This window comes from Notolabrus celidotus, chromosome 9 (genome assembly GCF_009762535.1).
Source record: "Notolabrus celidotus isolate fNotCel1 chromosome 9, fNotCel1.pri, whole genome shotgun sequence".
Classification (NCBI taxonomy): domain Eukaryota; kingdom Metazoa; phylum Chordata; class Actinopteri; order Labriformes; family Labridae; genus Notolabrus; species Notolabrus celidotus.
In genome coordinates this window covers 2,619,463-2,647,256 of record NC_048280.1, presented here as the reverse complement: position 1 = coordinate 2,647,256, position 27,794 = coordinate 2,619,463, and the positions used below count along the sequence as shown (strand labels likewise).

The following is a 27,794-nucleotide window of genomic DNA, read 5'->3' as shown; positions in this document are numbered from 1 at the left end:
GTGCGCACCATCAATGCAAGAAGGAACTAGCTGGAGAGAGAGACACATTTAAAAAGACAGCAGAAAGTTGATAGGCTGACGATAAGGGGCATGCCACTGAGCTATTGTATGACAGCCGCTGCTGATTAACCAATGACAGCTCTGGAGCATGCAGCTGGAAGCGGGTGAGCTATTGAATGAGGGAGAGGAGAGTTGTCAAATTTTGTCAATTTTTTTTTGTCACTTCTTTTTTTTATCAAAATTTTTTGTCAAAACTTTTTTTTTCAAAAAAATTTTTTTTCAAATTTTTCAAATTTTTTTTTTCAAAAATATTTTTCTTCAAATTTTTCTTTGTAAATTTTAGTAAACATATTTTCTATTGGGATAATGTTATGAGCGTAGGATGCGTGAAGTTGGCAGCTGAAGAAATCCCCCTAGAGTCCAGACTCTGGTGGTGGTGGTTGATGATCCTAGGAATTGAAGACTTGCAGAGACCAGGTGGAGACGGGGAGGTGGAGGGGTGCGCACCATCAATGCAAGAAGGAACTAGCTGGAAAGAGAGACACATTTAAAAAGACAGCAGAAAGTTGATAGGCTGACAATAAGGGGCGTGCCACTGAGCTATTGGATGACAGCCGCCGCTGATTAACCAATGACAGCTCTGGAGCATGCAGCTGGAAGCGGGTGAGCTATTGAATGAGGGAGAGGAGAGTTGTCAAATTTTGTCAATTTTTTTTTGTCACTTCTTTTTTTTATCAAAATTTTTTGTCAAAACTTTTTTTTTCAAAAAAAAAATGTTTTAATTTTTTTTTTCAAAAGTATTTTTTCTTCAAATTTTTCTTTGTAAATTTTAGTAAACATTTTTTCTATGGGGATAATGTTGTGAGCATAGGATGCGTGAAGTTGGCAGCTGAAGAAATCCCCCTAGAGTCCAGACTATGGTGGTGATGGTTGATGATCCTAGGAATTGAAGACTTGCAGAGACCAGGTGGAGACGGGGAGGTGGAGGGGTGCGCACCATCAATGCAAGAAGGAACTAGCTGGAAAGAGAGACACATTTAAAAAGACAGCAGAAAGTTGATAGGCTGACGATAAGGGGCGTGCCACTGAGCTATTGGATGACAGCCGCCGCTGATTAACCAATGACAGCTCTGGAGCGTGCAGCTGGAAGCGGGTGAGCTATTGAACGAGGGAGAGGAGAGTTAAACAAATGGAGCGACGCCCGCGAGCTAGTTCAGGCAGACAACTCGAGCTGCAATGCCATACACGTCACATGTCCCACTCTCTTATCCATCATCCAATCCTGCCCTCTGCCTCTCAAATTGGCGGTCTATTTAAACTGGGAAAAAATCTCCCATCTCTCCCTCTGCCTGTCAACGCCTCTGCTGCTGCATGCCATTGCTGATATTTTCTTCTTCCCCGCCGCCTCCCCAGCTTCCACCTGCAGGCTCCGGGGGTGTTTAGTATGTTTTGCTCATCACTCCTCAAAGTCTGCATGTAAACTTATCTGCAGGGAGTGATGAGGCCGGAGCCTGGGTGCCAAACATGAATATGTATTTGCTGCTACAATAAACAATTTAAACGTGAGTTGTCTGACTGAACTGCTGTGATTGCTTTTATAGTCTTCCTGTCTGAACTTTCACTAGAGCTACATTTATAAAGCACCTTTTAAAAACAGGTTTACAAAGTGCTTTACAGAGTGCAAGACATAGCGAGTGAAAACACTAAAGCACATGACAAAGGTAAGGAGAGCTAAAATGAGTTAAGTAAAAGGCAATAATAAAAACCATGCAGAAATTAAAAAGTCAGTGATGAGTTAAGACATAAAAGCACATTTAAAAAAGTGTGTTTTTAAAAGAGGACAAGGATGTGGCTTGCCTGATCTCCAGCAGGTCCTTCCAGAGGGACTGGGCCCTGACAGCAAAGGCCCCGTCGCGTTTGGTTTTTAACTTCGCCCTCGGGAGTTCCAAGAGGGACCTGCCGGAGGATCTCAGGCAGCAATTGGGGACATACATTTTAAGGCATTCACTTAGGTACTCAGGGGCCAGTCCAATTAATGCTTTAAAAGTGAGAGTTAAAATCTTAAAATCAATTTTAAAACCCACAGGCAACAAGTGAAGGGAGGCTAAAATTGGTGTGATGTGTTCCCTTTATCTTGGTGTGTGTGAGGAGTCTGGCAGCAGCGTTTTGGACTAACTGGAGTTTTTAGAGGTTGTGTTTGCTTAAGCAGGTGAAGGAGTGAGTTACAATAATCTAATCTGGAAGTGATGAATGCATGGATGATGATTTCTAGGTTATGGTGTGAAAGGAAGGGCCTGATCTGAGAGATTTTGCTTAGCTGATAGAAACAAGACTGGACTGTGGTTTTGATATGTTGGTTGAAGTTAAAGGGGACATATCACGCTTTTTTTCATCAATATATATTGGTCTAAGAGGTCCCCAAAACATGTCTTTAAAGTTTATGCTCAAAAAAACACTTTGAAATCAGATTTTGGTCTGCCTGAAAAGTCCTCTTCTTCAGCCCTCCTCAGAACAGTCTGTTTTCTCTCTGACCACGCCCCCTCCGGAAGTGGATGTGCCTCGGCTCTCCAGCACGTTGATCTAATGTTTACATGTTGGCTGAATATACACGGCTGCTCAGAGATCACGTTACTTCAACCCTCTGAATCTGATCCTGACGGAGAGGGGCCTGCAGCAGGACCTTTCTGAACGATTGGTCACAGATTTAGTGTTTCTTGTTGTTTTATTTGTCAGTATGTCGACGTGTGTCTTGGTACACAGCTACGAACATGTAGCTATGTAGCTATGCTAACTAGCACTAGCACTTATCCATGATAAATAAAAATCATCCACTAGATCTTCAAATCTGCAGACGTGGGGAGTAAAACCGACCTCTGCCAGAAAGGCAGCAGGACCTTTCTGAAGGATTGGTCACAGATTTAGTGTTTCTTGTTGTTTTATTTGTCAGTATGTCGACGTGTGTCTTGGTACACAGCTACAGCTACAGCTACAGCTACAGCTACAGCTATGAACATATAGCTATGTGGCTATGCTAATTAGCGCTAGCACTTTTCCATGATTAATAAAAATCCTCCACTAGATCTTCAAATCTGCAGACGTGGGGAGTCAAACCGACCTTTGTGTTTATTAAGACAGCCTACAACTAGCATGCCTCCCTCCTAAGCTCCTTGTTAGCACACATGTGTGCAGGGAATGAAAAACAGAGGAGGGATTCAGTATTATTTTATACAGTCTATGGGCTGAACAAGTTCCGAGCTCTGACTCCGTGACAGACCGGATATTGTTGTTACGTAACAAAAACACGGAAGTCTGAAACGGCTCGTTTCAGCACACATTTACAGAAAGGTGGAGAAATCCCTGTTTGTAGACAGGGACACATATTTCAGGTAAAGAACCATTAAAAAGTCAATTTTGCATGATATGTCACCTTTAAGGTCTCTATCAAAGGTGATGCCAAGATTCTTGCAGTGGGGGATGACAGGAGAACCAAGCTGAAGTGAGGAGAGAATCTGCGATGAGTGTGGACCTATGAGCATGATTTTGGAATTATCTGTGTTGAGTTGGAGGAAATTGTGCGACAACCATACTTTACCTTCATTCAGACAGGAGTGGAATGAGGACAGTTGGTTGTGGTTAGACAGATTAAAGGAAAAGTAGAGCTGTGTGTCATCTGCATAAAAATGGAAATTGATATTGTGACTACGGATTAAATGACCTAGGGGAAGCATGTAAACAGTAAAAAGCAAAGGACCAAGGACTGACCCCTGAGGAACCCCTTAAAACAAAATAAGACAGAGTCATGAGGAAGTACTACATTCAAATTCATGCTAGTTTTCCGTGACTACCAACCCTAGCTTAAAGTGATTCAGCCGTTTCTAATTCTGCCTTTGAGTTCTGCTTTTAAACCGTGCCGAACAATGAGATTACAGATGTTAATTTAAAATGATGAACTATTGATAATGTAATTCCCTTATGAAGTTCTGTAAAAGATTGAAGCCCTGATAGGACATGCATCCAAGACGAAAAAAAAAAACAAAACCCTTCTGCATTGTTTTTGTAGCTGTCCCTGTTGGGCAGGAGAACAACATGCAGGCTGGTCTGGATCTAACAGTCCTTAAAAAATCATGAAAATAACTCCACATCAGCCCAGTTATATTTAAATGTTAACAAGACAATTATGTATTAATCTGTTGGGCTATTTTCTGTTATTTTTGAAGTTTTGGGCACTTTTGATGACATGTGTCTCCTTGTGTGGACATATCAGTATTAAAGCTGGGGTTGGTAATCAGATTTAGATCCACTTTTTGTCATACTGGTTAAAATGATCTTTATGTCCTGATGGTAATCATTACATGATGTGTTCCTAAAAAAGAGTGAAAAAAAGCTGCTATCTACAGCCAGAGTAAACCTGGGAAAACACCAACCAATCACCGTTTTTTGGGTTCCCAAATTTTAAACCAATCAAATCCCGTCCTGCCGTTCTGCCCGCCTCCTGCGCGTACATTTCCCCGGCTTGTACTCTGAGTCCCCGTCTCCTTCCTCTACTTCCCCTGACTCTATTTACTGCCCCTCTCACTCGTCCTCGGGCCTGTCCCCTCTGACCTGATGAGGTGCTTTGCTCAGGACTGTAGTCCGGATCAGAGTCTAAAAAGCTCTCACCAACAAGCAGAATAATTAATGACGTTCAGTAAGTCCTACAGAAAATTTGGAGGAGCTCCGAGGGAGGAGGGGAGGGGTTAGACGGAGTCCAGAGGAAAAGCTACATTCAAATTCATGCTAGTTTTCCGAGACTGCCAACCCCAGCTTTAAGATAAGAGATAAGAGATTCCTTTACTCGTCCCACAACAGGGAAAGTGTCACAGTAACAGAGTAGATAGTGCAAAAGAAATATATAAAGCAAACAAGAGCCTATAAAGTAACAATTATTAAAAAGTTATTAGCAATTAAAATTGTATTAAAGAGGTAAAAAATAAGCATATCTTACACACACACATATATATATATATATAATTGGTTATAGAGTCTGACCACTGCATGAAGAAAAGACCTAGTATTACCTGGAATCTCAGCAAGAAAGCTGATTTTTTTTCAAACAAGATCGCTATTAAGCAAATAAATGTCTACAAAGAAACTAACAGAAGATATGGAAGAAGTGAAAAAGTTGCCGAGCTTCATGTCAGAGGAACAGAGTAAGGTGGCAAAACAGCAGGACTTAATCGAGGAAGTGCGACTCCTGAAAGCTGTCATTAAAGACAAAGATGTAGCTCCTGTGGTGATGTCACTACAGGAGCTACATTTGGTTAGGTAATAGGCATGCATGCAAAACCACACCCTCTAATTTTAATGTCTGAAATGTTTGCTTTTATTTATTATTTTGCCTAAAGGCGTGTTAAAACTTTACAAGATGAGATACTGGTATATACGATGTATCCCTCAACACCTGAATGCATCACGGTGTGATCCTATCAGCTTTATGATGGATTCAGTGCAAATAGAAGCTCATCAATTCCTCATATATATTTATTTATAGTTTTTTTATGGCACTGGGTATGATTTAATATGTCTGTCCTCTGGTGACAGTTCTCTGTAGCTCCCCCTGCTGTTCTCAGGATGAACATCAACTCTGCATCGTCTCCATCCTCACGTGTCAAACAGCTGCAGGGAAACACCAGCACACCGGAAGTCAGGCCTGTACCTTTCAGAATAAGAAGCCATCGTTCTTCACGTTAAATTCATGGTAACAGCATCAGGAGGATATGCTTTTATTTAGTTGAAAGGTAGATTTTCTTTTATCATATTGTACAACAGAAAGCAATCAATAAAATGAAGAATCGCACAGCTGAATCTGATGTTATCAAAATACTGTTAAATGTCCAACAAAGGAGAAAAGGTTCTACTTTAACATTGAATTAAGTATATTAAATGTTAAGATAATGCATCTAATTTTTACCATGAAGAGGAAAGCTGTGAACTTGTTGTACGAAAACAAAGAGGGTTATTTTAAGCACATTTTTTTTATCTTAGGAAAATTTAATACACAAAAAATGATAATAAAACCCAAGAGTTGTGTTGATTTAATGTCTATTTATTCAACATTAAGGCTCTAAAAGTCATGAAAATAAAATTTATGAGAAGCCTTAGCTCTTCAAGATATTTATTGCACTTTATTTTATTAGTTATTTGATTGTATTTGTTTTTCCTCTAATTGTTTGACTTCAATATGCACCTGTGCGTTTTTTTATATGTATTTTTTAAAAGGCCAATGCTAATATAAATGCATCTTTAATTTTAAGAACTTAGACAAAAATCAAAAGAAGGAAATTTTTAATTAAAAAAAGTTTTAAGAATAAAACATTAATATTTTATCACGTTTAAATAATTTGCATTTCATTGCAATTTTTATCTGGTTATATTATTGTTATTATTATTATTATTATTATTATTATTATTATTATTATTATATTTCATTGCAATTTTTATTTGCAAGAAAAAAGATAATCAAAAGCACAAACACGATAACATTGTGAGACAAATACAATGGTGACAGACCATAGACTGTATAAAATAAACAGACACATATTTCAAAGAGAGAGAGAGAGAGAGAGAGAGAGAGAGAGAGAGAGAGAGAGAGAGAGAGAGAGAGAGAGAGAGTGTGTGTTTGTGAATTATTACAACAATAATTATAATATTTTTTATAATGATATAATTTTGTGCAAAGCAAAATGAAGCGATGAAAAATGAAATAAAATAAAAACATAAAAATCTACAAACTTATTAAACAGACTCTTAAAATCAGAGCTACAATTAAATCAAATCACACAATAAAAGCTTTCCTGTAAACATGGTGTTTGGTTTGGTGTTTTATTGTGAAAGTCTCCACCGGATGTGTGTGTTCGTGTTGCTGGCCGGTCCCTCCCTGCAGAGCGGAGGAGAGAGGAGCTGAAGGTCACAGCAGGAGCATCTTCATCCCCGTGTATTCATCCTCTCATCAAATATCACATGAATGATCGATTAACCGACCGGACTCTTCGGCTGCACACCTCATGATGTGAGACAGGAGATCCAGATCCTGCATCCCTGCTGCCTGTCTCACTGCTGCCTGCCTGTCTGCCTGTCTGCCTGTCTGACCACCAGCTCCTCCACCTGTCTCCCTCCCTGCTCCTCCACCTGTCTCTCTCTCTTTCTCTCCGCCTGTCTCCCTCTCTGCCTCGCCGTCATGGGGAACCGGGGGATGGAGGAGCTCATCCCGCTGGTGAACCGGCTCCAGGACGCCTTCGGGTCCATCGGCCAGAACTCGAGCCTCGACCTGCCGCAGATCGCGGTGGTGGGCGGGCAGAGCGCCGGGAAGAGCTCCGTGCTGGAGAACTTCGTGGGGAAGTAAGTCCACCTGTCTGTCTCTGACCCTGTCTACCTGTCTACCTGTCTGTGTGTGTGTGTGTGTGTGTGTGTGTGTCCGAACCCAGCCAGGCCGGACCGGGTCTCCTGCCCTCCTGTAGGTCAGTCTAAATCCGCTGTGAGAGGGAGCTGCCCGGCTCACTGCAGGCCTGCTCCCCCAGCTGAATATATCTAACAGCCTAATTCAATAAACCCCTCAGCTGTCAAAACCATAAAAACAGAAACATTTATAACATTATTTATAATATATAACATAAAGCAGGTGATATAACAATAAATGCAACTGATTTAGATCAGTTTATATTCATTTATTTTAATTTTTGGTTCATTTTTGACACATTTACACCTCCACTGTCCTGCTGCAGAGGCTGATTGAGATAAGTCACACTGCAGAGAGGAGTATGTGTGTGTGTGTGTGTGTGTGTGTGTGTGTGTGTGTGTGTGTGTGTGTGTGTGTGTGAGAGAGAGAGAGAGAGAGAGATTCAGAAGTCATCTTGAAAACATGATGTTGTGGATGCATTTGTGTTCTTTAGATGCAACAAACAGGTGACAGAGAACCCTGACAGCACCTAGGACATGAAACCTCCTGTATATATGCATGTGCAGCTTTTAACCCTCCTGTTATGTTATGGGTCAAATTGACCCTTTTTAAAGTCTATTATAGGCAATATATGCCTTCAAAACCAGCTAAATGCAGCATACAAATCTGGACAGCATGTGACAGAAGAGGTGTCATGTTAATTTATCAAGATCACTTCATAAAAAGAATAAAAGTTTAAAATAAAATTAACAAAAATCTATGTCATGTAAAACTATTGTATTTATATTTAGGGCTTTCCAATGTACATTTAAAATGTTTGAAGATGAATTTTAATACAAACGTGTGAGCTATCCTCTTTGGAACATGATCTGAGGATTCAATCTTGATTTAAATGGTTAGTAATGGAGTTAAATATTAGATTTTTAAAAAAGTGTATTGGGATTTTTTTTGTTTCTGAGACCTTTGGATCATTTAATATGCCCCGGGTCAAATTGACCCAGAAACATTAATGCTGTGCCAGAGAAACGAACATAACAGGAGGGTTAACCCTAGAACACTATCACTAACGCCTGGTGTGTTTTAACCAATATAATATACCCAATAAAAAGTACTTAGAGTTCCTTTATTTTAAACTGTGCCATGTCTAACAAAATGAAAAAATGTATCATGGGGGGATTACTGAAAATTTGGAATTCAGGACCAAAAATTTCTAAAAGAAAATATGATGAAACTAGAGACTTGGTGTTCAGTCCACCCATTCCTGGGACATTTAAAGGTGACATATGATGCTCTTTTTTTATCAATATATATTGGTCTAAGAGGTCCTCAAAACATGTCTTTAAAGTTTATTGCTCAAAAAAAACCTTTGAAATCAGATTTTGGTCTGCCTGTAAACCCCTCTTTTTCAGCCCTGCTCAGAACAGGCTGTTTTCTGTGTCTGTGCCTTTAAATGAGAATGAGCTCTCTGACCACGCCCCCTCAGGAAGTGGATGTGCCCTCGGCTGTCCAGCACATTGATCTAATGTTTACATGTTGGCTGCTCACAGACCCGCGTTACTTCAACCCTCTGAATCTGATCCAGAATCTGATCCTGACGGAGAGGCGCCTGCAGCAGGACCTTTCTGAACCATTGGTCACAGATTTAGTGTTTCTTGTTGTTTTATTTGTCAGTATGTAGACGTGTGTCTTAATACACAGCTACCAACATGTAGCTATGTAGCTATGCTAACTAGCGCTAGCACTTTTCCATGATAAATAAAAATCATCCACTAGATCTTCAAATCTGCAGACGTGGGGAGTAAAACTGACCTTTGTGTTTATTAAGACAGCCTACAACTAGCATGCCTCCCTCCTAAGCTCCTTGTTAGCACACATGTGTGCAGGGAATGAAAAACAGAGGAGGGGTTGAGTTGTATTTTATACAGTCTATGGGCTGAACAAGCTCAGAGCTCTGACTTCCTGTTACAGACCGGATGGCGTTGTGACGTATGAAAAACACTGAAAACTGAAACGGCTGGTTTCAGCACACATTTACAGAAAGGTGGAGAAATCAGAACAGGGGCAGAATGGAGTCTTTTCATTTTCAGGGGGATTGTAGACAGGGACACATATTTCAGGTAGAGAACCATTAAAAAGTCTATTTTGCATGATATGTCACCTTTAAGACTTCCCTGGTGAAGGCACAGTCTCCTCGACACACAAACAGCTGCAGGAGAGAGAAACAGAAACACGTGCCTGTAGGAAAAAGCGAGTTTTGGAATAGGGATGTCAAAGATGATGCTGAAGCGACCCAGGGACCAATGACACTCAGACAAATGCAACATAATGAAAATCGTGTATTTGTGTTTGCTTGGGTGAAAATCACCCGGCGATAGTGTTCTGAAGGATGTTTCAGATACTTGAATTTGCATATTTACTCATACTCAACTCATTTTTATTTATATAGCACCTTTGATACATTCAAGCATGCAACCCAAAGTGCTTTATAAAACAGAGACAGAGAACAACAAGAGGTAAAATGATACAAGGCTAAAACAAGAGAGAGGACTGTGATGTGAAATACTTAAAAATACAAATAAAATCAAATAAATCAAATAATCAAAAAAGAATCAAGTATAATTAAATTAAATATATAAAAATGATGCTAAACCGAGATCTTATTTTTACCTTGTTGCAAAAACCCTATCCTAGAGCCACCCTCCAAAACCCAAACATGCACACTGACCACATCATCCTCTTACTGTTGGGGATTTACGGCGTCAAACATTGCCAAATGTCTGTGGATCTGACTAAACCTAAATTATCTTCCCGCACCAGACTGCTGTTGTTTTTTGATAAACACATGATGCTGAAAGGCAGCAGGGGAAGTCATAATAAATCAAGGGGGGGCGTCTCTGCACAGATTGCTTTGTAGGGTATCATTCTGAAGACATACAGATCACTTATTGACATCCTAACAGCAGAACAGAGTGTCTGATACCAGCATAACAACAATGAACGCTGTGTTATGATGATCTTGTGTGAGTACGATGGGGTTGATATCATATTCATCCAACTTGGATCAGGTTAAGATCTGGTTTAACACAATCAAGGGTTCCTGTGTCCAGAATCACAGCAGAGACCATGTGACTCTAACGACTCACAGCTGACCCATCACCCTAACGACTGTCAGGAACTAGGTTAACGACTGCCAGGAGGTACTGAACCACTGTCAGGTGATAGGAGAACAACTGCCAGGAACTAGACTAATGACCCCACTTAGGACCCTTTTGTGACTCCTGGACACACCCACGACTGTTAGAGGCTTATATTTTCTAGCTCTTCCCTAGTCTGGTCAGAACTGAAGAAGCCTTTCTGAGGAGAGGTGAAACGTCTTCAACAATTTCTACCAGTCCAGTTGCCTTACGGATCAAGCTTAAACTAAATGTGATTAGTGGAGATAACCCTCGTAGGTTTGAGGTCATATGAGGTAATATTTCCCTCACTTGGCCACCCCTGTAAAAGTCAGTGCCCCAGTGTAGCCACCCCAGTTAAGAAAGTCTAGCTCCGCCCCTTTCTGTGTGTAAACTCCAGGCATAGACGGTTAAAAGGCCTTCTTTAAAACACTAAGATTACATCAGTAACTTTTAAACTGTCAGCACTTCTCCACGGGAAAACACTGAGAGAGAGATATCCTCAACTTTAAGTCAAAAATCTGACTACATTATTTCCGCCATGTTTTAATGTGATCTTTATCTTCAGTGTTTGACAGTTTGATTATAAATAAACTAAAAGTAAAACTAACAAATAAAAAAAGTAAGGTAAGGGGCTCTTTTCTGTTCCTGTACCTGTTCACAAAGGTGTGTTATATTGCTTTTACATACTGCATCTAAACAAAAGACGGGCGCTTCGGAAAATCTGTGATTTTCACTTCCCCAATAACTCCTTGAATTTGTTTCTCTGAAGCCTCAAAGAGAATTTCAAGGGTTTCATCGATTATATCTTACTTAGAGCGAGGATAGACATTCAAGTTTTAAAGGTGACATATCATGCAAAATTGACTTTCTAATGGTTCTTTACCTGAAATATGTTTCCCTGGCATGTCTTCAAACCCCCCGAGAATGAAAAAAATCCATTCTGCCCCTGTTCTGATTTCTCCACCTTTCTGTAAATGTGTGCTGAAACGAGCCGTTTCAGACTTCCGTGTTTTTGTTACGTAACAACAATATCCGGTCTGTCACGGAGTCAGAGCTCGGAGCTTGTTCAGCCCATAGACTGTATAAAATACAACTCAACCCCTCCTCCGTTTTTCATTCCCTGCACACATGTGTGCTAACAAGGAGCTTAGGAGGGAGGCATGCTAGTTGTAGGCTGTCTTAATAAACACAAAGGTCGGTTTTACTCCCTACGTCTGCAGATTTGAAGATCTAGTGGATGATTTTTATTTATCATGGATAAGTGCTAGCGCTAGTTAGCATAGCCACATAGCTACATGTCGTAGCTGTGTACCAAGACACACGTCGACATACTGACAAATAAAACAAGAAACACAGAATCTGTGACCAATCCTTCACTAAGGTCCTGCTGCCTTTCTGGCAGAGGTCGGTTTTACTCCCCACGTCTGCAGATTTGAAGATCTAGTGGATGATTTTTATTTATCATGGATAAGTGCTAGCGCTAGTTAGCATAGCCACATAGCTACATGTTCGTAGCTGTGTACCAAGACACACGTCTACATACTGATAAATAAAACAACAAGAAACACTAAATCTATGACCAATCGTTCAGAAAGGTCCTGCTACAGGCGCCTCTCTATCAGGATCAGATTCAGAGGGTTGAAGTAACGCGATCTCTGAGCAGCCGTGTATATTCAGCCAACATGTAAACATTAGATCAACGTGCTGGAGAGCCGAGGCACATCCACTTCCGGGGGGGCGTGGTCAGAGAGAAAACAGAATGTTCTGAGGAGGACTGAAGAAGAGGGTTTTTCAGGCAGACCAAAATCTGATTTCAAAGTGTTTTTTTGAGTATAAACTTTAAAGACATGTTTTGGGGACCTCTTAGACCAATATATGTTGATGAAAAAAGCGTGATATGTCACCTTTAACTTGATTCAGTTCCACTTCGTGTTTTTAGCATGATACATTTTCCTGAGTCTGTTGGTTTAAGTGAGGAGGAGACTTCTGCAGAAAGTGTGTTGGAGAAAAAATGACTCTTAACCATAGACTGTTTGAAAAAAAATGGACGTAGTATCCGGGACGTCACCCATCTGTTTCTGCAGCCGATCATCGGCGGGTGCCATATTGGAAATACTGAACTCAACCTAACTTCTGTCGAGCTAGTGTGAGGTAAAGAGGCGGGCCTTTTGTCTTTTCGCTAACAGCTACAGTGTTCCTGCCTGTCAATCAAGTCAGCCATGCTCTTATTTGTGCGACAGTCGGAAGTTTAATATCTTTGAAAATAACGAGTTATAAAAACGTTCACCCCTGTTCAGTGTGTGCTAATAGAGAAATGAGCTCTTCAGACTACACTCCTTTTTTGAACCAGGCTGTAAACATGTTTATTTCGTCTGTCAAGATCGTCTTCTTTGAATGGGTGTGTATGTGGTTTCCTGTGTTTCTGCAGCCAGCCTCTAGTGGACACTGGAGGAACTGCAGTTTTTAGCACTTCCGCATGGGCTTAGTATTTTAAGACCTGAGGTTGGAGCTTACTCTTGTAACATGACACCTTTTCTTAGGAGGAGCTTCGTCACTTTACATTCCCTTTAACCATCGCACTATTATTCCCTATCATGTAAATTAATTTCAGTTATTTATCGCCGCTCTGCAAAACTTTAAATTCATGTGAACCTCTTTAAGGCTCTTTGTAGAGGAGTGCTGCTGAACCTCACACCTCACTATGAACTGTTGGCAGCCCACACACCAGTAAAAGTCTTTAATCTCAGTTCTGTAACACACTGGAGGTCAGTAAACGCACCATGGATCTGTTCTGATGTGTTCAGGTATCTCGATGTCTGTCACAGTTATCTGACCTGAAGGAGTTTCTAAATGATTCAGACCCCGGTGGAGAGCTTGGCTGTGTGCTCGCTCTGTGTTTGTCCTATCAGGCTGCATGAAGTCCGCTCTCTCTGGTTGTGGAGGGGCTTGTTGAGTCTGAAGAAGGCTGCTGGCAGAAACAAAAACATCCTCAAATATGAGGCACATTAACAAAACGATTTCAAGTCCCATCTGACTTTATTTGAAGAAGCATCTTTGATACAGACATGAGACTGAAAACTACACATCAGGATACAAAGACATAAAAAATACAACACTGAAAATTATAAATTGTCAGAAATAAATGCAGAAAATTGGCAAAAATGTGTTAAAACTACAGATAAAGCTTCAGCACAAACTTCATCTAAGACTGTAGAATGATCCCTCATTAAAATCCAGAATAAAGGATGGTTTTATTGTCCTTTTAGAAAAACCCAGAGGGCTTTAATTTAAAATTAATATCACTTATCCTTGAAACGGACGCAACAATATTGAGTCTAAATGTTATCAGGGTGTAATATGAAAATGAATCTAATATGCATCATTAATAATATTATAAAAATGCCTTAGAGGCTAAAAGCATCCACGTTTAACTCTGCAGGCAAAGTTAGATACCTTAATATGGAGCTATATGGTGCATTGTCTCACTTTTGGGACCAGCCTCTAGTGGCCGTTTGGGGAACTGCATTCCTTGGCTCGTCTGTACTGTCTCATTACAGCAGAGGTCAGCTCCTGATTTCCCCCACGGTCTAAAGGCATGAAGGGTAACTGGTGACTTGAGCTTGCCTGTAGGGGTCTGTCTCTGCGTGTCAGCCCTGGCAGCTCGTCCAGTTTTAAATCCCCTCTCGCCGTATGTCAGCTGGGAAACGCTCCAGCACTCAGTCAGTCGGGTAAGATAATGAATGGATGGATGGACTCTTGTTTCACTGGAACCACAAAAGCTGATTTATTATGAGCTACATTTACCTCCTAGTATTACTGTCCTTCAGCTGTTAGACACTGTACGTTATCTACCCAGCATCAGGCAGCAGACAGACACGGTTAGAGTCCATCTGATGGACTTTGTTGATCACTGAGCAGCTGAAAAGACATGTTTTATCATTCAGAGGTTGTATTATATCAAAAAATCAGATCAAATGGACAAAAACACCACTCCATCTGAATGAATCTCTGTCTCTGTAACTGCTGGATGTTAAAACAAGCAACCCAACTCCTACCCTTCATATCAATCCATCAATCTTTATTTATACAGCGCCAAATCACAACAAACGTTATCCTCAGACTCTTTCCAAACACAGCAGGTCTAGACCGTACTCTATGTTCTATTATTAACAAAGACCCAACATCAAGACCGGATCAGATCCAGTCCCATCTTACAGACAGGACTCAGTCTGATCTCATCTTAATCCACAATGAGCAGAGCACTTTGCAGCATTTAGCAAGTTACAGTGGCAAGGACAAACTTCCTTTAACAGGCAGAAACCTCCAGTAGGACCAGACTCATGTTAGACACACATCTGCTTGTCCCTCTTGGAAAGAGGGATAGAGGGAGATGAAGAGAGATAAAGAGATGACAGTGGTGGGACGGATAGTAGTAGTTGTAGCAGCTGGAGTCTGGCACGTCCACAGCAGCAGAGATCCAGAGGAACCTACGAGACAAGGGAGCTCAGGGACTCCAGAAAGGTCTATGGTTAGTAACTTTAATGGGACAGGAAGAGTTAAAGTAAGAGACAGGCAGACAGAGGAGAGAGAGGGGAAGACAGGATCCCAGTGTGTCAGTTCCCCCCCGCAGTCTAAGCCTATAGCAGCATAACTAAGAGCTGGTCCAAGCCTGATCCAGCTCTAACTATAAGCTTTATCAAAAAGGAAAGTTTGAAGCCTACTCTTAAAAGTAGAGAGGGTGTCTGCCTCCAGGACCCTGACTGGTAGATGATTCCAAAGGAGAGGGGCCTGATAACTGTAGGTTCTACCTCCCATACTACTTTTAGAGACTGTAGGTACTAGCAGGCTGTCTACGGCAGAGATCCAGAGGAACCTACAAGCACTTTGCAGCATTTAGCAAGTTACAGTGGCAAGGACAAACTTCCTTTAACAGGCAGAAACCTCCAGCAGGACCAGACTCATGTTAGACACACATCTGCTGAGACTGAGATGAGATATACTGATGAGTTCACAAACACGGCAGAGAGAGGGGAGATCCCCCGACAGTCTGAGCCTATTGCAGCATAACTTAGAGCTGGTCCAAGCCTGATCCAGCTCTAACTATAAGCTTTATCAAAAAGGAAAGTTTGAAGCCTACTCTTAAAAGTAGAGAGGGTGTCTGCCTCCAGGACCCTGACTGATAGATGATTCCAAAGTGCCTGGAGAGGTGCCTGATAACTGAAGGCTCTACCTCCCATACTACTTAGAGAGACATTAGATACGAGGAGAAGGCCTGCCAAAAGCCATACGTGTGTCCTCCCAGCTCAGGTTCTTCTTCTGTGGTAGCATTAATGTGCACTGACGGCAGCTTGATGATATTTGTTCTCAGCTTTCAGTTCAGCTCTGATCCCAAATCAGATCAGAATTATCAGCTTGATAATTCATATTTGATTTTAAAAATATAAAGGATCAAGAGACGAGCCCTGAGGAACTCCACTGGGGATAACTGTCACCGTCAGGATTATGTTTATGAGTGAAGATGCTGACGGATCACTGCAGTGTTTGATATCAAAGTCTGAGGTTCTCTCAAACATACCACAAGTATAAAAGCACTTTAACCAAGATTCAAAACCGGTCCTCAACAAACCAAATGATTAATTTAACGTATTTTAGGAACATCATAACGTGATAGTGCACCTTTTAACTCTGACCAGCAGAGGGCGCTTATGTTACCAACAGCAGTCTTAGTGTAACACCCATGAAAACACACAATATACAGTATTTACAAATTAAAAGAAGGACCAAGTCCTGCCAAAAAATGACAGTTAATGATAACTAAAGGCAACTGATGGCATGGGGAGTTATTACTACTGCTGCATTCACACATTTTAATAGCTTGTGTGCACAAGATACAAATATTCAGGGGCCCTAGCATGCTATAAGCTGCTGGAGATTACATGCAATTAAAAGGAATCCAGCTTTATTCAGGCCTTTCATCAAAGTTGTGCAGAAAAGAAAAAGAACTCATTCTGAATCTGACAGACAACATATTTTAGTATTTTAATACTCTATAATAAATCATTTAAACTCATGCATTAACATGTGAGCTGGATTTTACTGTTTTAAATAATGTCTGTATTCCTGTGAAAATGTTGCCTGTGCCTTTAAGATATTCGGAAATATCACAACACTGAGAAATACTGATATATAATACATAAACAAACGTATATATAAGGTCTCCACATCCTGCAGAGAGCTGACGCCTGATTGGCTGAATATTTTTATCTTCCCCTCAGCCTGAGGACGAGGGATCTCTCTCTCTCTCTGTATCCCGCCTCTAATTGGCTGCTCGTGGTCACATGACTCAGCCAGGCTGAAGCTGCATCGCATGATAATAACAGTGTGATGTGCGTAAATGTGTGTGAAATGTGAATGTGTGTATGTGTGTGTGTGTGTGTGTGTGCGGGAGAGCTGACTGCAGTGAAGTCAGACACTGCAGCCATCACTACACACACACACACACACACACACACACACACACACAGTGAGGATGTCGTGACGACACTCTCCTGGAGCTGCTCTGAAGGATTCACATCACATACTCTGCTCTCAGTATGCACATGTTCCATAATGTTCTTATGTAATCTTCAAAACAGTTCAAGTGACGCTTTTTACAGTTTTGTGTGTTTGTGTGTGTGTGTGTGTGTGTGTGTGTGTGTGTGTGTGTGTGTGTGTGTGTGTGTGTGTGTTCATGTTTGAACGATGATGATCACATGAAGATAAAAATCGTCTACTCGCCATTAAACTGTTTTTATGATTCAGGTTTAAAAAGCTGTTCCTCTCCTCTAATACAGATCTGTTCTCTCCTCTTTTTCATCTCTCTCTCTTTTCCTCCCCTCTCACATCCCTTCCTTGTCCCCTCCTCCTTCACATGTGTCCTTCTCCCTTGTTTTCCCCTCTCCTCTCCCCTAATCATCCTCTGCACTCCTCATCCCCTCCTCCTCTTCTCTCTCCTCTCCTTCCTCTCATTTCTCTGCCTCTTCTTCTCCTCCTCTCTCCTCCTTCCATCCCTATCTCTCCTCTTCTTCTCCATTCTCCATTCCTTCTCTCTCCATCTCTCCAACTCTCCTCTGCTCCTTCCCTTCTCCTCTCTTCCTCTTCTCTCTCCTAATCTTCTCTCATCATATCCTCCACCTCTCCTTCTTTCTCCATCTCTTCTCCTCATCCTCTCCTCCTTCTCTCTCCATCTGTTCTCCTCCTCCTTTCTCCTCTCCTACTTCTCATTTCTCTTCCTCTTCTGTTCCCCTCCTTCTCTTTGTCTCCTCTCTCCTCCTCTTCTTCTCTCCCTACCTCCTTTTTCTCTCCCCTTCCTTCTCATCCAATCCTCTCCTCCCTCTCCCTCCTCCTTTTCTCCCCCCACTGTTTTTCTTCCTCTTCTCCTCTCTCCTAATCTTCTCCTCATTGTCCTCATCTTGAACCCTTTTCTTCCTCCTATCTCTTCCTCTTCTTCCCTCCCTTCCTACCTGCTTTTTTCTCTCTTATCCAATCCTCTCTTCCTCTTTCCTCCTCCTGTTCTCTCCCCACTGTATTCCTTTTTCTCATCCCCTCCTCCCTTTTTCTTTGCCCTCTGTGTCCTTCTCTTCTTCTCCCTCCCCCATCTCCTTGTTTTCCCCTTTTTCTTTCTGTCCTTATCCCTCCCTTTCCCTCCTCTGCACTCTTCACCTCTTCTTCTCTCCCCTCCTCTTCTCCTCTGCTGTTTCCCTCTTCCCTTCCCCCTTCCTTTCTCGCCTCCTACTCTCTTCCTCTCCTTCTTTCCTTTCCTCTCCCCCTCGCCCTCTCTGTTCCTCTCTTCTCCTCTTGTCTCCTTTCTTCTTTTCCCCTCCTACTCCTATCTCCCCCTTTCTACTCCTTTCACCTCCTCTCTTCTCATCCTCTCTCCCTCTTTATTGTTTCTTTCCCCTACTCCTCTCTCCCTTACTCTCCACCTATTCCACCTTCTCTCCCTTCCTTTATCTTTCCTATCTCCCTTTCCTCCCTTCCCTCCTTTTTCCTTTTCATCTCTCCACTTCACATGTCCTCTTTTCACCTTTCATCTCCTCTTCTTCTATCCTCCCCATCCCTCTCTCCCCCACCCCTCTCCTACCTTTATTCCTCCTTCTCCTCTCTCCTTATCCCTCCTTTCTGCTTCTCACCTCGTCCTCTTCTCTCCTCTCTTACCATCTCCTTATCCCCTTCCTCCTTCTGTCCTCTTCTCTATCCTCCTCTCCTTAACACCTTTCTTCCTACTCCTTCTGTCCTCATCTCTCTTCCTCTCTCCTTATCAATCTTTCTCACCTACTCCTCTTCTCTCCTCTCCTACTCAATCCTCTCTATCTCCTTATCCCCTTTCTCCTTCTCTGTCTTCTTTTCCTCCTCTCCCATCTCCTTTCTTCCTACTCCTCCTTTCTTCTTCTCTATTCCTCTCTCCTTATTATTCCTCCTCCTCTCCTCCTCTCCTTCTCTCCTCTCCAATCTCCTCTCTCCTTATCATTCTTTCTCACCTCCTCCTCTTCTCTCCTCTCCTACTCTTTCCTCTTTCTCCTCCTTCACCTTCTTCTCTATCCCCCTCTCCTTACATCCTTTCTTCTCACTCCTCCTTTCCGCTTTTCTCTTCCTCTGTCCTTACGATTCTTTCTCCTCTCCTCGTCTCCTCTCCACGTCTCCTCTCTCCTTATCAATCTTTCTCACCTCCTCCTCTTCTCTCCTCTCCTTTTCTCTCTCCGCTTCCTCTCCTACTCTATCCTCCTCTCCCATTCCCTTCCACCTACTCCTCTTTTCCTCTGCTCTCTTCCTCTCTCCTTATCATTCCTCCTCCTCTCCTCGTCTCCTCTCCTTGTCTCCTCTCTCAGGGACTTCCTCCCTCGTGGCTCTGGCATCGTGACTCGTCGCCCCTTGGTGCTTCAGCTCATCAACTGTCCGACAGGTGAGAGCGTGAACACAGACGGAGCGATGATGACCTTTGACCTTTGACCCTGATCATGTGACCGACCTGGTATGTGTCCTGAAACAGAGTACGCAGAGTTCCTGCACTGTAAAGGGAAGAAGTTCATAGACTTTGATGAAGTCCGTAAGGAGATCGAAGACGAGACTGATCGAGTCACGGGGGCCAACAAAGGGATCAGTCCGGTCCCCATAAACCTGCGAGTCTACTCCCCACATGGTAAAATATTCACCTTTCACCTTTCCTCTGACGTCAGGCTCTCATGCCCTGCTGTGATTGGACAATCAGTGTTCTGGAGGGCGGGATTTAAGGCTGATCTCTGTGTGATTGTGTCCTCAGTGTTGAACCTGACTCTGGTGGATCTTCCCGGGATGACGAAGGTGCCGGTGGGGGACCAGCCGGCGGACATCGAGCAGCAGATCAGAGAGATGCTCATGCAGTTTGTCACCAAGGAAAACTGCCTCCTATTGGCTGTTTCCCCCGCCAACTCTGACCTCGCCAACTCTGATGCCCTGAAGATCGCCAAGGAGGTGGACCCGCAAGGTGAGAGTCTGCACACGTTCGTCTGCATGATCCAAGTTCTTCTTCTACACTTTCACACGTGTAATCACAGAGGAAGCACCGAGGAGGAAACCAGAAGCAAAAGATTAACTCAAGTGTGTGTGTGTGTGTGTGTGTGTGTGTGTGTGTGTGTGTGTGTGTGTGTGTGTGTGTGTGTGTGTGTGTGTGTTATTGTTCAGGTATGAGGAGCATCGGAGTGATAACCAAACTGGACTTGATGGACGAAGGAACTGACGCCAGAGACATTTTGGAGAACAAACTGCTGCCACTGCGCAGAGGTACGGATACACTCACCATAGAAACAGAGGGCGCTGCTCTCTTAGGGCGCTGCTCTCTGATTGGCTGTCACACATCTTGTTATATTATACACGCAAACCTTTAGTAGATCCGCCCCAAGGTGTGTGAGTAAACATAGAATTTGATCAAAGATTTAGCTTGTGTTATCACAATAAAACTCACAGTGTAGTTTGGTTCAGTTCAGTTGAATCAGGGGGAACCAGTGGCCTAGTGGTCTAAGCGCACCCCATGTACAGAGGCTATAGCCCTCATCATGTGTCTTCCTTGACTCGCTACTCCCCACATTTCCTGTCTCTCCTCCAGCTGTCCTATCAATGAGGCAAAAATGCCCCAAAATATATAATCAAAATAAATACTTGAATGAATAAGACTGAAAATCAGGAGCGTAGAAATGATTAGAGAGGAACAGGAACATGTAGAGGGGGATTTAGACAGGACCAAGGACTGAGCTGTGAGGAACTCCACAGGTCAGATTCATTCAATCAATCTTTATTTATCAACTTTCATACATGTCAAAAGCAATTCAAAGAGGTTTAAAGAAGAATCAAAAAATATCAAAATCAAATTTATTATACCTAAACATAAAACAGAAATGGATTTAAAGGTGACATATCATGCAAAATCGACTTTTTAATGGTTCTCTACCTGAAATATGTGTCCCTGTCTTCAAACCCCCCGAGAATGAAAAGAATCCATTCTGCCCCTGTTTTGATTTCTCCACCTTTCTGTAAATGTGTGCTGAAACCAGCAGTTTTCAGTGTTTTTGTTACGTAACAACAATATCCGGTCTGTAACAGGAAGTCAGAGCTCGGAGCTTGTTCAGCCCATAGACTGTATAAAATACAACTCAACCCCTCCTCTGTTTTTCATTCCCTGCACACATGTGTGCTAACAAGGAGCTTAGGAGGGAGGCATGCTAGTTGTAGGCTGTCTTAATAAACACAAAGGTCGGTTTTACTCCCCACGTCTGCAGATTTGAAGATCTAGTGGATGATTTTTATTTTTCATGGATAAGTGCTAGTGCTAGTTAGCATAGCCACATAGCTACATGTTAGTAGCTGTGTACCAAGACACACGTCGACATACTGATAAATAAAACAACAAGAAACACTAAATCTGTGACCAATGGTTCAGAAAGGTCCTGCTGCAGGCACCTCTCCATCAGGATCAGATTCTGGATCAGATTCAGAGGGTTGAAGTAACATGGGTCTGTGAGCAGCCGTGTATATTCAGCCAACATGTAAACATTAGATCAACGTGCTGGAGAGCCGAGGCCACATCCACTTCCTGAGGGGGCGTGGTCAGAGAGAAAACAGAGTGTTCTGAGGAGGACTGAAGAAGAGGGTTTTTCAGGCAGACCAAGATCTGATTTCAAAGTGTTTTTTTAACATAAACTTTAAAGACATGTTTTGGGGACCTCTTAGACCAATATTTATTGATGAAAAAAGTGTGATATGTCACCTTTAAAAATAAACAAAAGGAAATAATTAATAAATAAGATAAAAAGTTAATAAATAAAAAAGGTAAAGATGCAAGTCTAAGATAAATAAAAGCACAAAAAAAAAAAAGTATTTATATAATACAAATTGAAGAGTTAAAAATAAATAAAACAATAGAATATTAAAATAAAAATAAAGTGACATTAAAATTATAAATTCATGAAAAGGCGACATAAAAGCAAGAATAAATAGACAGCTCTTTAATTTACTTTTAAGTCTCAATATCTCTAAATTAAAAACAAAGATCTGTAAGGTAAACGGGACAAAAGCATCCTGTACTTCACGAGACATCAAAGTATTCTGACTCACAGAAACAAACTGACCCTGAAATGTGTCAGGTTACATCGGGGTGGTCAACCGCAGTCAGAAGGACATCGACGGGAGGAAAGACATCACAGCAGCTCTGCAGGCAGAGAGGAAGTTCTTCCTTTCACACCCGTCATACCGTCACCTGGCCGACCGCATGGGCACCGCCTACCTGCAGAAGATCCTCAACCAGGTACACGGACGCACACACAGAACTGCTCTCCACTTAAAGTCATCAACCAGGTCTGTGATGTTGTAACGCTGCATGTCTCTGTTACGCTCAGCAACTGACCAACCACATCCGGGACACTCTGCCGGCGCTACGCAGCAAACTGCAGAGTCAGCTGCTGGCCATCGAGAAGGAGGTGGAGGAGTACAAGAGCTTCAGACCAGACGACCCGGGACGCAAGACCAAGGCCCTGCTGCAGTCAGTGCTCCAAATACACACCATCATTTCACTCACACATTATCAGTGTATCACATGCTGCACGTCGTCACACAAATGCCACATGATGCATCGAATCACATATTAATATGGTGTGTGTTTTCCGTGTGTGTGTGCGTGTGTGTGTGTGTGTGTGTCAGGATGGTGCAGCAGTTTGCGGTGGACTTTGAGAAGCGGATCGAGGGATCTGGGGATCAGGTGGAGACCTACGAGCTGTCCGGAGGAGCCAAGATCAACCGGATCTTCCACGAGCGTTTTCCTTTTGAGTTGGTCAAGGTAACACACACACACACACACACACACACACACACACACACACACACACACACACACACACACACACACACACACACACACAGAAGTCATGTTGACGTGTGGAAGGGGAAAAACCTCAGCTGGGAATTGATGGTTCTCTCGCTTTTGTAGACTTTATTAGAGGTCTTACTTGGACAGATTGTTCACCTGTTTGTGTATCTGCGTGTGTGTTTGTCTGTGTGTGTGTGTGTGTGTGTGTGTGTGTGTGTGTGTGTGTGTGTGTGTGTGTGTGTGTGTGTGCAGTTGGAGAGTGACGAAAAGACTCTACGAAAAGAGATCAGCTATGCCATCAAAAACATTCATGGAATCAGGTGAGTTGTAATCAGATGTGTGTATTTGTAGATGTGTGTGTGTGTTTGACCTGTGTGTGTGTGAATTCCTCTTCCTCTTCTTCTTCTTCTTCTTCTTCTTCCCGCCCTCGCTCTGCAGGACCGGTCTGTTCACTCCTGACATGGCGTTCGAGACGATCGTGAAGCGTCTGATCGCTCAGATCAAAGAGCCGTGTCAGAAGTGTGTGGACATGGTGATCAATGAGCTGGTCAACACCGTGAGGCAGTGCACGCAGAAGGTAATCACTTCTACTATGACTACAATGACTACATCTAACAAGTGTCTTTAGGCCAGAGGGATCATGTTCACAGAGTGTTTAAATGGACACCCCCCTTCCTGTTATAGTCCCAGACACGGCCCCTTAGGCAGGCCATCAGTGGGCAGGAACAGGGACTTTGCTTCATTATGACTCCAGGGGCTGAGTGCACCAGCTGGGCGTACGCCTGGGTGTAACTTTTGAGCCTAACGCCATCCGGTCAGAGCTCGGAGCTTGTTCAGCCCATAGACTGTATAAAATACAACTCAACCCCTCCTCTGTTTTTCATTCCCTGCACACGTGTGCTAACAAGGAGCTTAGGAGGGAGGCATGCTAGTTGTAGGCTGTCTTAATAAACACAAAGATCGGTTTTACTCCCCACGTCTGTAGATTTGAAGATCTAGTGGATGATTTTGATTTTTCATGGAAAAGTGCTAGCGCTAGTTAGCATAGCTACATAGCTACATGTTAGTAGCTGTGTACCAAGACACACGTCTACATACTGATAAATAAAACAACAAGAAACACTAAATCTGTGACTAATGGTTCAGAAAGGTCCTGCTGCAGGCGCCTCTCCATCAGGATCAGATTCTGGATCAGATTCAGAGGCTTGAAGTAACGCGGGTCTGTGAGCAGCTGTGTATATTCAGCCAATATGTAAACATTAGATCAACATGCTGGACAGCCGGGGCCACATCCACTTCCTGAGGGGGCGTGGTCAGAGAGCTCATTCACATTTAAAGGCACAGACACAGAAAACAGCCTGTTCTGAGCAGGGCTGAAAAAGAGGGGTTTTCAGGCAGACCAAAATCTGATTCCAAAGTGTTTTTTTGAGCATAAACTTTAAAGACATGTTTTGGGGACCTCTTAGACCAATATACTTTGATGAAAAAAGAGCGTAATATGTCACCTTTAAGTTTGTGAAGGTTCACGTGACATGCATAATAAGACCTGGTGCAGCTGTGACCGGTCTCAGTCAGGCTCGACTCGGGTCAAAGAGTCGGTCAAAGCAAAGTCTGATGCAAGAGATACGATCAACTTAGTTCCCTGCAGTCGTTCTAACAGACCTTGACTACGGCGACCACAACAGCCTGCTTTCTGACCCAGGTTTAAAGTTGAAACCGAGGTCACCAACCACATCATCTTCCCAGACCGTCCACATCTAAGGCCAACAGCAGGTTCTGCACTGAAAGGTCAAAGACTTTAAATGTCATGGATCAGCTCGTCAGTGCAGGACATCAAAGTGAGGAAGCCTTTGAACGGTTCAGTCAGTGTGTGGGAGTCAAACCTCCATGGAGTCCGTCTCTTTCATGATGGGAGAGAAAATACCTTCCAGGAGTTTGAGACCGGTCATAGCCAGAGACATCGGACAGTACCTCAAGGACACCCTGCGTTTTCATACGTGCATGTTCTCTCACACCACAACCTCCCTGATTCAGTCCCTCACCTGCCTGTGTTTCCTCCCCCTCAGCTGGCTCAGTACCCGATGCTCAGAGAGGAGATGGAGAGAATCGTTACTCAGCACATCAGAGACCGAGAGAGCCGCACCAAAACCCAGGTACGTCTACTTGAGACAAAGATGATCCAGAACTCTCCAGGGAATCACGTTACAATCATCTGCGTGACTTCCTCTCTGTTTATATGTATTCTCTCTCTCTCTCTCTCTCTCTCTCTCTCTCTCTCTCTCTCTCTCTCTCTCTCTCTCTCTCTCTCTCTCTCTCTCTGTCTTCAGGTGATGCTGCTGATTGACATCGAGTTGTCCTACATCAACACAAACCACGACGACTTCATTGGCTTTGCAAAGTAAGAAACATTGAATGCACCTTGAAACCTATGGCAGCTATGATATCACTCTTTTGGTTACAGGGCCTCTGTTTGATGCTGCTAACTTGATGATGCTTACCTAGCCTAAATTACCCTGATAGGTTTCTATTCTAGTCAATGTGTTAACTTCCACTGGATCCGCTCCGTTGCATTCCGGCTGCGTCTCTGATCCGGCAGGTCCAAGCCCTCTGGATCAGATACTCTTCTATTTCTGCTGGATGCCGGAGCATGACGCATCAATCTGAACAGAGCAGATGGAGCGGGACAGGAAGTCAGGTTTCACCAAAACAAAATGAAAACATCCAGTTAATTTTCAGAATCAAACACTCTGTGTTATCACCAGATCGTATTTCACTTAACTACAACAACAAACCAAAGTCATGATGAGCGGAGCCAGGCCTGGAGTCAACAGGTCAGAGGTTTTCAGAGGACCAGAAAGACAACATGGATGAGGAGAGGAGGAGGAGGAGAATCCTTGATTCAGGGATTACCGCAGGGAAAACCTCGGTCACATGACTCCAGATGACCGGCGGTCCTGCTCTGTGCTGCGTCCTGAAAACACAACAGGCGAGAGAGCACGGAGCCGGACCGCAGAGGATCGGAGACGGACCGGACACGGATGTGGTGGAAGTCCCATGTTAGGCTGATTGTCTGCAGACCAGCCAAAGTTACTTTAAATGAAAAATGATGGTTGTTTGGCTGCTGTGCTCCTTGTGTTGATCTAATGTTTGTTTGGGGGATCACGGGCCTATAAGTTTGGGAACTCTTTTTATAAAGAATCATAACCTGTCCCTCCTGTGTGTGTGTGTGTGTGTGTGTGTGTGTGTGTGTGTGTGTGTGTGTGTGTGTCAGTGCCCAGCAGAAGAGCAGCCAGGCGAGCAAGAAGAAAGCAGCAGGAACCCAGGTGAGTCCCGTCACTGGAGACAATGAACAAACTGAACAATGGAGGGATTATTTTATCACCATGGTCCTCTAACTCTCTCTCACCATCCCTCTCTCTCTCTCTCTCTGCTGCTGCTGTTTCCATGGCAACCAGGACGAGATCATGGTGAGTGGTTTAAAGTGTTTGTGTTGGCGTTATAATAATAATTGCCTAATCATTACAGAGCAGCGAGGGAGTGGTTTCACAGAAGGGTTACTCTGATAATTTAATCAACACTGCTCTTATTATTGATCGACACATCATTGATGAAGTCGTGTGTGTGTGTGTGTGTGGGTGTGTGTGTGTTTGTGTTTGTGTGTGTGCAGGTGATCCGTAAAGGCTGGCTGACCATCAACAACATCAGCATCATGAAGGGAGGAGCCAAAGAGTACTGGTTCGTCCTGACTGCTGAGACACTGTCCTGGTACAAAGATGATGAGGTAACACAAACACACGCACACACCAAGGTTATTATAGTTTTGCATTTTTCATTAGTTTCTATTTTTATTTCGTTTTGACTTTTTGTTTTCAATTTCAGTTTAGTTTTAATTAGTTTTTGAAGCGGGTTTGCTAGTTTAGTTTAGTTTCTATTTTTTGAAAATGCTTAGTTTTAGTTTAGTTTTTATTAGTTTCAGTATTAGTTTTAGTCTTTTTTGCCTGTGTGCCTGGCCGGGGGTTAGCTTCTGTTTCAGGGTAAGGGGGCTGGGCACTCTCTCTTGCCTTGACAAGGTATGCTAGGTTAGCCGTCTTGTGTGAGCTTTTAAAATGGACTTTAAGATTAGTGGGATTTTCCCCCTTGAGAAACATATTTTCAACATATTTTATCACCTTCCATTGCAAGGCACTTACTCCTATCAGAGACAGTCATATTCAAAGTAATCCCAAATGGGGCTCTGCCGCTTTCTCCTGACTTTCGCTGCCATTAACGCTCTGCAGGCAAAGTGTGGATGAGCCAAATGAAGTGAAACTGGCAGAAAACAAACAAAAAATTAATATCTTAAAAAATAGGGAATACTGGTAGATACTCTGTAGGATAGTACTCTCCCTGGGGTGTCGGTCAGAACACACTGGACAAGAGACAGGATGGAGCTTTAACCGTTTAGTGAATATTCTCCTTGTACAGCACAACAGTACAGCAGACCCAATGAGGCCACAGAGGCCAACACATCAAATAAATACACAAACATAAGGGTGATGGTCACAATATGGACACTTAGGCTAGCATTACTGACCCTCTATAGTGTTAAATAATATGGTGATTCACTGATACATCCTTAACAATAAAATAAGCAATAAACAATAATCATTGATACAGAGATAATGATTCAGATGCTACCACTACAAGTATACTAATAATCATATCACTCTAATACCACTGCCACCAATTAACCATTAACACTTATAATGATAAATGAACAGAACAGGATCATATGGGTGATTAATAATATGAGATGACGCATGCCCTCATG

General features: G+C 42.8%; 1 protein-coding gene across 2 annotated transcripts in view; it reads left to right on the top strand.

Moving 5' to 3' along the window:
* The first annotated feature begins 6,940 nt into the window (after window positions 1-6,940).
* The window catches only part of LOC117819589 (dynamin-1-like), a 33,634-nt gene continuing 12,780 nt past the window's right edge, over window positions 6,941-27,794 (top strand). For both annotated transcript variants that reach the window (XM_034693036.1, XM_034693037.1), the window contains exons 1-15: window positions 6,941-7,377; window positions 19,479-19,552; window positions 19,640-19,789; window positions 19,910-20,113; window positions 20,311-20,409; window positions 22,266-22,426; window positions 22,518-22,660; window positions 22,819-22,954; window positions 23,237-23,304; window positions 23,423-23,561; window positions 25,051-25,137; window positions 25,312-25,382; window positions 26,256-26,307; window positions 26,440-26,451; window positions 26,652-26,765. In XM_034693036.1, coding sequence (XP_034548927.1) covers window positions 7,217-7,377; window positions 19,479-19,552; window positions 19,640-19,789; window positions 19,910-20,113; window positions 20,311-20,409; window positions 22,266-22,426; window positions 22,518-22,660; window positions 22,819-22,954; window positions 23,237-23,304; window positions 23,423-23,561; window positions 25,051-25,137; window positions 25,312-25,382; window positions 26,256-26,307; window positions 26,440-26,451; window positions 26,652-26,765 — 1,671 coding nt within the window. In that variant the 5' untranslated portion in view covers window positions 6,941-7,216. The remainder of the gene's footprint in view (window positions 7,378-19,478; window positions 19,553-19,639; window positions 19,790-19,909; window positions 20,114-20,310; window positions 20,410-22,265; window positions 22,427-22,517; window positions 22,661-22,818; window positions 22,955-23,236; window positions 23,305-23,422; window positions 23,562-25,050; window positions 25,138-25,311; window positions 25,383-26,255; window positions 26,308-26,439; window positions 26,452-26,651; window positions 26,766-27,794) is intronic.